The sequence below is a fragment of the Lipotes vexillifer genome, unplaced genomic scaffold, assembly GCF_000442215.2.
Source record: "Lipotes vexillifer unplaced genomic scaffold, Lipotes_vexillifer_v1.1 scaffold134, whole genome shotgun sequence".
Lineage (NCBI taxonomy): Eukaryota > Metazoa > Chordata > Mammalia > Artiodactyla > Lipotidae > Lipotes > Lipotes vexillifer.
The window spans coordinates 747,539-758,384 of record NW_006787464.1 but is presented as its reverse complement, the minus strand read 5'-3'; the positions used below and the strand labels follow the sequence as shown (position 1 = coordinate 758,384).

The 10,846-nt window shown below is 44.9% G+C and overlaps 1 protein-coding gene across 1 annotated transcript in view; it reads left to right on the top strand.

Moving 5' to 3' along the window:
• Nucleotides 1-10,846, top strand: part of JAK1 (Janus kinase 1) — a 52,773-nt gene that overhangs the window by 23,871 nt on the left and 18,056 nt on the right. The window contains exons 8-10 of the mRNA XM_007460078.1: nucleotides 513-670; nucleotides 2,526-2,649; nucleotides 5,199-5,385. Coding sequence (XP_007460140.1) covers nucleotides 513-670; nucleotides 2,526-2,649; nucleotides 5,199-5,385 — 469 coding nt within the window. The remainder of the gene's footprint in view (nucleotides 1-512; nucleotides 671-2,525; nucleotides 2,650-5,198; nucleotides 5,386-10,846) is intronic.

Here is a 10,846-nt window from a genome sequence, read left to right as displayed (position 1 = left end):
AACAGAGTTATATGTAACTGCAAGGGGTGCAGTTACTATTGACAAAAAGAGCTTCCCGGGCTTCCCTGGTGGCGCAGTGGTTGAGAATCTGCCCGCCAATGCAGGGGACACGGGTTCGAGCCCTGGTCTGGGAAGATCCCACATGCCGCGGAGCAGCTAGGCCCGTGAGCCACAACTACTGAGCCTGCGCGTCTGGAGCCTATGCTCCGCAACAAGAGAGGCTGTGATAGTGAGAGGCCCACGCACCACGATGAAGAGTGGCCCCCGCTTGCCACAGCTAGAGAAAGCCCTTGCACAGAAACGAAGACCCAAGACAGCCAAAAAAATAAATAAATAAACAAATGTGGGGTTTTTAAAAAAAAAAGAATTAAAAAAAAAAAAAGAGCTTCCCTTTGGGGTTGTACATTCTTCATTGTGTTAAATATCTTCTCACTGTGTACCTCCCCAGAGAGTCATCTGCTTAAGATGGCAGGCACGTGATGTAACCATGGGCATTTCTACTCTCTCGCCAGGAACTGAAGCTCTCTTCCCATGAGGAGGCCTTGTCCTTTGTGTCCCTCGTGGACGGCTACTTCCGGCTCACAGCAGATGCCCATCATTACCTCTGCACAGACGTGGCTCCCCCGTTGATCGTCCACAACATACAGAATGGCTGTCACGGTCCAATCTGGTTGGTTCGAAAACGTTTTCAGTTGCCTTTGGTGTGAAAAGAACCCACGTGTTAGTGATGGGGAGCGTGTCCTTCTCAGGCATGGGCGTCATCAGGCATTTATGCTGAATACTTACTTGGTGCCCTTTTCCATCCCTGCTGTCCTGGTCAGGCCTTCCTGTCATTTCTTACCTTGGTCCTTGCAGCAGCCCCTCACTTCCTCTCCCTTCCTTGGGTGTCCTCATAGTTGAACCCCTCACTTCTCCACAGCTGACCAAGAAGTGCTACACTTCCTAGCCCCTTACTGTGCCAGATGCTCTGGGTGATTCAAGAAAGACAGGGCACAGGTCTCGACAGCAGACGGTGTAGTAACAGAATCCCGAGTCAGCGTGTCCTCCAGTGCCAGAAGGCCCAGTGAAGGTGACCAAGCCTTAGAGCTGGGAGGGGCTTTGCTGGGTATCTTGTCCCACCTGCATCTCAAACACCTCCGGTGATGGGGTACTTAGTGCTTCACTTGGCAGCGAGTAGCTTATAGCTCTGACAGTTACAGACATGCGTACCTTCCTCATAGGGAGTTGAAGTCTGCCTCCCTGTAACTCTGTCTACTCATCTGAGTTCTGCCTTTTGAAGCAACAGGGATTCATTTGCTTCCTCTTGCGTGTGACCATCCTTCAGGCACAGGAAAACAGCTGCTGTGTTTCTTCTGAGTCTCTCTTCCAGACTGAAATATATCTGTGGAAGCAGCTTGTCAGCCACCTTTCACGTGAAGCGGTTCCCACCTTCTTCCCGATCCCAGTTGCCTTGTGGACAGGCAGTTTGTCAGTGGTGTGGTCCCTGGCCTGAAGAGACTCACAGGGAGACAGACACACCAAGGAATTGCAGAGCAAGGGTTGAGCTTTATAATAAAGCATGTCCCTCAAATATGCCAACTATAGTTAGGCTTCAGGGCCTTGGCACTTGCTTTTCCCCTTGGTCTGGAAAACCCTCCCTCCAGAATCTCAGCAGTCACCAGTTCTTCAGGTGTCACTCAGATACCACCTAACTGGTGAAGTCTTCCCCAAGCACTTTATATAAAACAACGACACCTCTTCCCCCTCTGCTCCCCGCACTCCCTGACTCCTTCACTCTGCTCTATTTGTCTTCAGTGGCGTTTATTACTTCCTGACATATTAAGTTTATGTACATGTCCGTTTGTTTCTTGTCTGCCTACCCTCACTGCCCACCCGCCAGGGAGCCATTGGTCTCTGCCATTCTCTAACACGTGCTGACCACACAGCCCTCTTTTACGAACACTTAGTGAACAGAACTCACTGGGTGTAGTAACCTCATATGTGGATTTATTTAGCAGCTGTTTGCTCATTGCCCTCTGTGTGCCGGACTTGTTAGTCCTGGGGACACGGGAGTGTAGGGTAGGCAGGCTCTCTACTCACAGCTTTCTAATCCTTGATTTCTTTATTCAGTGTTTATTATTCAATTGTTCACTTATTTATTGAGAACTGTGAGCCAGGCATGCTCTGGTTATTGGGGATGCAGCAATAAACAGAACAATTCCAAGTCCGTGCTATCCTGAGGCTTCTGTTCTAGTTGTGCTGCCTGGGATGGGGGGAGAGACCCCTACTACTGCATCACGGGCAGCTCTGCATCCTCAGCCTTGTGGGGAGCTCTTCTGGCTAGAGTGGAAGCGGCGTGTGTGGGGAAGTCAGGGACAAGCATATGAGACAAGCTCTCTGTCTCATATCAGAGACGACAGTAGGACCCAGGACAGGTACTGTGAGCGGCCGTCAGACTTGAGGCAGCTCAAGGAAGTGGACATCCCATGGGGTTTAGAGTGCTTCTGTTTGGGGTGAGCTTTCTCTCTTTGCCTCTCTCCCTGTAGCACAGAATATGCCATCAATAAGTTGCGGCAAGAAGGAAGTGAGGAGGGAATGTACGTGCTGCGGTGGAGCTGCACCGACTTCGACAACATCCTCATGACCGTCACTTGCTTTGAAAAGTCTGAGGTCAGTCAAGACACTGGCTGGTGCCAACCCATGTGGCCACAGGGTATCAGTGCAACCTCTCATCCAGGAGGACCACCCTTGGGGGATGGGGGTAGAAAAGCCTGGGGCTCTGAGAAAATCCCTGGCAGTTCTGACAGGGACAGCCTGCGCCTCAAAAGGAGCCCCTTCCCAGGCAGCCAGACCCCATACCCTTTCATCGTTATGGCCCTTTCTTTCTTCCTGCAAGGGACCCATGGCAGGGGTCCCTGTGCTGTGGAAGGTGGAACACAACCAGAAAACCAGCTCACACAAAACACTCGGTGCCAGGACCATCACAGACCCAGAGCTGTGTCTGGGCATTCACTGGTACAGACTAGCACCAATGAGGCCTGTTGGCAACCTGGCCTAACACAGTTGTCCCCAGATGGTAGGTGCAGACGTTTTAACAGACGAATTACTGACATGTGTTTTGACAAGATGTCTGTTAGTGACTCAGGTGTGGTTGGAAGCTGGGAATGATGTGAGAGAAATCCTGAAGCCAAATTGCAAACTTGACCTCACTAGACCACAGTGCTTTGTTATTCATGTAATTTTTTAAAACACAAGAAATGGACTATTTTTTTAAATTAATCAATCTATTTATTTATTTATTTATTTATTTTGGCTGCATTGGGTCTTCGCTGCTACGTGTGGACCCTCTCCAGTTGTGGTGAGCGGGGGCTGTTCTTCGCTGCGGTGCACGGGCTTCTCATTGTGGCGGCTTCTCTTGTTGTGGAGCATGGGCTCTAGGCGTGCGGGCTTCAGTAGTTGTGGCACGTGGGATCAGTAGCTGTGGCTCACGGGCCATAGAGCACAGGCTCAGTAGTTGTGGCACACGGGCCTACTTGCTCTGTGGCATGTGGGATCTTCCCAGACCAGGGATCGAACCTGTGTCACCTGCATTGGCAGATGGGTTCCTAACCACTGCGCCACCAGGGAAGTCCTGGACTATTTTAAAAGACAAGAGTTTTACAGAATTAGTCCAAATAAATACAGTAGTGTTGCATGGGTTCACCATGAACTAGGAGAATTGGGGCAGGGGAGGGGGCTGCAAGATGAGAGTCAGCATGTTAGCATATTGCAGACCTCAGGTACCGGAAGGAAAAGTACTAGAGAATCTCTGGGGCTGGACTCAGTCAAGAGTGGAAGAGGAAATGGCAGAAGGAACCCAGTGCTGCCAAGAGTCATGGGTGAAGTCTGTAGGGGCCACTGCTCGCCTGGGGTGCTCCTGTACAGCTCAGCCTTGTGGCTGATAACGGATGCAGTGGCTCAGCACTTGGCAGGCCTGTTGCCTTGGCAGGATCCCTTTCTTCTGCGTTCCGTCAGTCTTTGGAGGAAATTTAATATTTTTATCACAGATGTGAGCATGAGACGGCCCAGCCACCTTTTGAGGTGGAATTGACCTGTGCTGTACCGAGAATGTCAGTGATTCAGTAACATAGTCTACCTGGTGTCAGATTACCTGGGGAAAACAGGAACCATAGATAGGATTACTCCTACTATTTATTTTAGCTCACCAGACACTGTGCTAAGCTCTTTTCCTATATATTCTCATTTAAGCCTTACACTAGCCCCATGAGATAAGGTAGTATTATCCCCATTGAACAGATGAAGAAACTGAGGCATTAAGATTTTAAATATCTTGTCCTAGTTTACAGCGTGAGTAGATCTTTCTAGCCCTCATTCTTTTTTTTTTTTTTTTTTTTTTTTTTTTTTTTTTTTTTGCGGTACGCAGGCCTCTCACTGTTGTGGCCTCTCCTGTTGCGGAACGCAGGCTCAGCAGCCATGGCTCACGGGCCTAGCCACTCCGCAGCATGTGGGATCTTCCCGGACCGGGGCACGAACCCGTGTCCCCTGCATTGGCAGGCAGACTCCCAACCACTGCACCACCAGGGAAGCCCCTGGCCTTCATTCTTAACCACTAAAATACTAAAATAGTTCCCTTTGTACAGAAGTTGTCATGAAGGAAAACTTTTGCTTATACTTCCTCTATGGGGCACCATATAGCTCGGAAACCAGACCAGACAGCTGTGTACCACCTCCCAGGAGGTTCTTGGAAGAGCTCAGTTTGAGGGAGTTCCTGGATAAATTTTTCTGTAGTACTTATTATTTCATGCATAATATGTGCTAACCTTTATAAAAGTGCTTACTAACTTTTTTACACGGGCCCTGCCATATAATCTTAGCCACAGTCCTGTGAGGTTGGTGTTTTCATGAAGTTCATCTTAAGTGCCAAAATGAAGTGATTCTCTTGTAGAAATCACTGCTGTTAGGTTGTCTCCTTGGTGTTAACTCCCTTTTATCAGTGCCTTCTCCTGGATCTCCTTTATTAGTTATTATTTCATTTACTTATAATAAGCTTTTTTATTAGGGAATAATTTTAGTTTTACAGAAACATTACAGAGATAGTACAGAGTTTCTGTATGCCCTCTATCCAGCTTCTCCTGTTGTTAACATCATACATACCTATGAGAGATTTGTTTGAGCCCTTTTTAAAACAAATCTTTTCTGATTATTTTCTTGAATGGCAGTTGCTGGGTGTCCAGAAGCAGTTCAAGAACTTTCAGATTGAGGTGCAGAAGGGCCGCTACAGCCTGCATGGCTCAGACCGAAGCTTCCCCAGCCTTGGAGACCTTATGAGCCACTTGAAGAAGCAGATCCTGCGCACGGACAACATCAGCTTTGTGCTGAAGCGCTGCTGCCAGCCCAAGCCCCGAGGTCAGTCTCTTCAAGCCAGAGCCAGGCTGCATCCCCTTGTGATGCTCTGAGACCCAGATCAAACAAAAGATGCTGGGTGCTTTGAAGAAAGTGGTCTTTCCCCCACAGTTTCTAGGTGTTTTTCATTAAGTTCTGTTAAAAGTCTGTCTCTGACTCACATCCCACTCCTCAGGTGTCAGCATTTTCTATAGAAAAGACATACACCTTTTCTCAGTATCTCAGTTAAGCTGCCGAAAGAGGCATGTTTAGAATTAGTAAGCAGAAATTTACTTCTTTCTTCCTTTTGATAAAATGTTTTAAGTTCCCCTGTCAGTGGTTTATAAGTCTGAGAGATGATCCTGGCACATCTTCTGTGGGCCAAGAACTATGTTAGATGCATAGAGTCAGAAATGGATGAGACTCAGTCTCTGCGCCCCAAGGGTTTCCAGCCTAATACAGAAAATGTTACAGGTAAATGAGGCCACTGTAGCGTGTGATGGGTGTTTAAATCAACACACACACACACACACACACACACACACACAGTTAGACCCTGGGGTTGCAGAGAAGGAGATGGTCAAGATCCCTGAGTCACATAGCATGGAAGACTACACAGAGGAGGTGGATCTTGAGCCAAGTGTTGGACAGTGAACAGGAGGTTGCCAGTTAGATAAGGGCATTCCCAGCACGCATGTGCAGGGCAAAGCAGCAGGCAAAGCAGGGGCTGCAGATAGGTTCTAGAGGACTAATGTGTTCAGTGACGTTAGAAAGAAGGGAGAGGGGAGACTGAGAGAGCAGAGATTTGGGATCATGGGAGGCCTTGGATGCCATGCCAGGGAGCTGGGACTTTATCATGTAGGCATTGGGAAGCCATGGGTGGATCACAGAGTAAATTGGATAGGAGAGGTGAGGAACTTGGCGAGGAACTTGGCTGCTCTTTTTTTTTTTTTTTTTTTTAAATTGAAGTATAGTTGCTTTATGGTGTTGTGTTAGTTTCTGGTGTACAGCAAAGTGATTCTCATACACACACACACACACACACACACACACACACACACACGTACCTATATATATTTTCAGATTCTTTTCCATTATAGTTTATTACAAGAGATTGAGTATAGTTCCCTGTGATATACAGTAGGACCTTGTTGTTTATCTATTTTGTGTGTAGTAGTTTGTATTTGCTAATCCCAAACTTTTAATTTATCCCTCTGTGCACTCCCTTTCCTTTTTGGTAACCATAAGTTTGTTTTCTACGTCTGTAAGTCTGTTTCTGTTTTATAAATAAGTTCATTTGTATCATTTTTTTAGATTCCATATATAAGTGGTATCATATGATTTTTCTCTTTCTCTGTCTGACTTCACTTAGTATGATAATCTCTAAATTCATCCACATTGCTGCAAATGGCATTATTTCTTTCTTTGTTTATGGCTGAGTAATATTCCAGTGTGTATGTATTGTGTGTGTGTGTATATATCACATCTTCTTTATCTGTTCCCCTGTCAATGGACATTTAGGTTGCTTCCATTTCTTGGCTACTGTAAATAGTGCTGCTGTGAACATTGAGGGTGCATGTATCTTTTCAGATTAGAGTTCTCTCCGGATATGTGCCAGGAGTGGGATTGCTGGATCATATGATGACTCTGTTTTTAGATTTTTAAGGAATCTTCATACTGTTTTCCATAGTGGCTGCAGCATTTACATTCCCACCAACAGTGTAGGAGGGTTCCCTTTTTTCACACTTTCTCCAGCATTTATTATTTGTATTATTACTTTTTGATGATAGCCATTCTGACTGGTGTGAAGTGATACCTCACTGTAGTTTGATTTGCATTTCTCTAATAATTAACGATGTTGAGCATCTCTTAATGTGCCTATTGGCCACCTGTGTGTCTTCTTTGGAGAAATGTCTATTTTGGTCTTCTGCCTTTTTTTTCTTTTTTTTTTTTTTTTGCGGTACACTGGCCTCTCACTGTTGTGGCCTCTCCCATTGCGGAGCACAGGCTCCGGACGTGCAGGCTCAGCGGCCATGGCTCATGGGCCCAGCCGCTCGCGGCATGTGGGATCTTCCCAGACCGGAGCACGAACCCGTGTCCCCTGCATTGGCAGGTGGACTCTCAACCACTGCGCCACCGGGGAAGCCCCTTTGTACCTATTTTTGGATTGGGTTTTTTGTTGTTGTTACTGAGTGGTAAGAGCTGTTTATATATATTTTGGAAATTAAGCCCTTGTTGGTTGCATCATTTGCAAATATTTTCTCCCAGTCTGTAGGTTGTCTTTTCATTTTGTTTATGGTTTCATTTGCTGTACAAAAGCTTATAGGTTTGATTAGGTCCTATTTGTTTATTTTCGTTTTTATTTCTATTGCCTTGGTTGACTGACCTAAGAAAACATTGGTATGATTTATGTCAGAGAATGTTTTGGCCATGTTCTCTTCTAGGAGTTTTATGGTGTCGTGTCTTATATTTAAGTCTCTAAGCCATTTTGAGTTTATTTTTATGTATGGTGTGAGGGAGTGTTTTAACTTCACTGATTTATATGTGGCTGTCCAGCTTTCCCAACACCACTTTGCTGAAGAGACTGTCTTTTCCCCATTGTATATTCTTGCCTCCTTTGTCAGAGATTAATTGTCCATAGGTGTCTGGGTTTACATCTGGGTTGTTTATTCTGTTCCGTTGATCCATATGTCTGTTTTTGTGCCAATACTGTTCTGTTTTGATTACTGTAGCTTTGTAGTATTGTCTTGAAGTATGAGAGGGTTATGCCTCCACCTTCTTCTTTTTCCTCAGGATTGCTTTGGCAATTCTGGGTCTTTTGTGGTTCCGTATAAATTTTAGGATTATTTGTTCTAGTTCTGTGAAAAATACCATGGGTAATTTGATAGGGATTGCATTGAATCTGTAGCTTGTTTTGGGTAGTATGGCCATTTTAGCAATATTAATTCTTCCAATCCAAGAGCATAGGATATCTTTTCATTTTTTTGAATCATCTTCAGTTTCCTTTATCAATGTTTTATAGTTCTCAGTGTGTAAGTCTTTCACCTCCTTGTTCAGGTTTATTCCTAAGTATTTTTTTTAATGTGATTTTAAATGGGATTGTTTTTTGACTTCCCCTTTCTGATATTTCATTGTTAGTGTAAAGAAGTGCAACCAATTTCTGTATATTTATCTTGTATACTGCTACCTTGCTGAATTTGTTTATCAGTCCTAGTAGTTTTTGTGTGGAGTCTTTCAGGTTTTCTGCATATATATAATGACAGTTTTACCTCTTACCTTCCAAGTTGGATACCTTTTATTTCTTTTTCTTGTCTGATTGCTGTGGTTAGGACTTCCAATACTATGTTGAATAGAAGTGGTGAGAGTGGGCATCCTTGTCTTGTTCCAGATTTTAGCAAGAAGGCATTCAGTTTTTCACCATTGAGTATTATATTGGCTGTGGGTCTGTCATAGTAGCTTTTATTATGCTGAGATATGTTCCCTCTGTACCCATTTTGGTAAGAGTTTTTATCATGAATGGAGATTGAATTTTATCAAATGCTTTTTCTTTGTCTGTTGAGATGATCATGTGGTTTTTGTCTTTTCTTTTGTTAATGTGGTGTATCACAGATTGATTTGTGTTTGTTGAACCATGCTTGTCACCCTGGGATGAGTCCAACTTGATCATAGGGTGTGATCCTTTTTATGTGTTGCTGGATTACATTTGCTAATATTTTGTTGAGGATTTTTGCATCTATATTCATCAAAGATAATGGCCTGTAATTTGTTTTTTGGTGGTGTCTTTGTCTGGTTTTGGTATCAGGGTGATGGTGGCTTCATAGAATGACTTTGGGAGTGTTCCCTCCTCTTCAGTCTTGCGGAAGAGTTTGAGAAGGATCGGTATAAGTTCTTCTTTGTATGTTTGATAGAATTCCCCAGTGATTGGCTGCTCTTTTTTAAGCCAACAGTGTCATTGATGTCCTGCAGGTGGATTCATCACCTCTTAGAATGTGAGAACTGGAAGGACACGTAGGGGTCACCTGATCAAGAGTGCCATCTTATAGAAGAGAAAACTGAGGCCTGGAGCAGTGAAGTGGTCCTCATTGAAGGCCAAGGTCAAAGGGGTTTGAGTGGCAGGTCTTCTCCCAGTGTCAGATCCCTTGAATACTGGCGGGTTTTTTTGATGTTTCTCTGCCACAAGCTACTGCCCTCCATGTGTCAGATCCTTCCCTTAGAAGGAGTCAGGCCTCAAGGAAAGGGCAGCACAGTTGTTCCTGAGGCCCTAGCAAGTGTGGTCGAAGATACTCTGAGCAGTCTGTCTTATTACAGAATGCGTCTGTGAGTCTTTATGACAGGGGTGGGCAGAAGAAGCAACACCAGCACAAAAAGGGGCCTGGGTGCTTGATGTTTGAATCACTTTTTGGTCTCCCAGTAAGACACTGTCACTGAACCTGGTGAAAGAGGAAAGACTCTGTGTTCTTGTTGCTCAGATAGAGTTTCCTGCCAGCCTTGGGGAGTAACTGCAGCCTTTGTTTTTGTGCTTGAAGATATTCTGCAAAGGTAAAAACACGTCTGCCACTTGGCTGTGAGATCTCGGAGTGCACTATAACCTTAGAGCCCAACAGCCCCAATTACTCACATAATCTATCCTTCCAGATATTAGAGGCGGTTTTCACTTTCCTAGGGATTAGTGGGCTCTGGGTGAGGCTTAGGAAATGGAGAACAGCAGCCACAGGAAGCGGGAAGGTAGCAGCAGTTCGGAGGCAGGGATGTGATTTCTATGCTGGGATTAGCTGGGGAGCTTTCTGGTGTAGATGCCACCCCTGCTGGCCCAGAGCTGGAAACCAGTGGCTGTGGTGGGAGAAGCACAGAAACAGAACTGAACCCTTCTCACGGCTTCTGTTGAGGCTCCTGGAACTCTGCACTGAATGTGTTCAGTGTTTGTCTCTCCACTTTGATTATAAACTCTTAAGACAGGATCTGGGTCTCACCACGATGATTCATGGGAAGTGCAGTGCCCAGCACAGAATGGGTGCTCACTGATGTCTGTTGAGTGAATAATTACAGCAGTAGCTACCATATTGGTGGGTACCTGCCAGTCCCAAGCAGTTTATGTGCATATTTGCATTTAAAAAAATCTGCACAGTAGCTCTTTGTAGCTGTTATAAAAATGAGGAAACTAAGGATCAGAGATGTTCACTGACTTGCTCAAAACCACACAAATGGTAGTATCACTAGTAGTTAAAATAAAAGTAGCAGTATAAAACAAAAAGAAAAGGAAAGAAAAAAAAAGTAGCAGTAACTAATGATGATGATGATGGCTACTATCACATGAGTAATTCTTAAATTTGCCAGGCACTGTTTGAGGTTCTTTCATGTTTTAAGTTATTTAATCCTCAGAACAAACCAGAGTATGTTGTTATCCATGATACTTATCCAAGATCACTTAGGTAGTTAGAGGAAGCATGGGGATTTGAACTCACGTCTTCTGACCCCAACTCTTTCC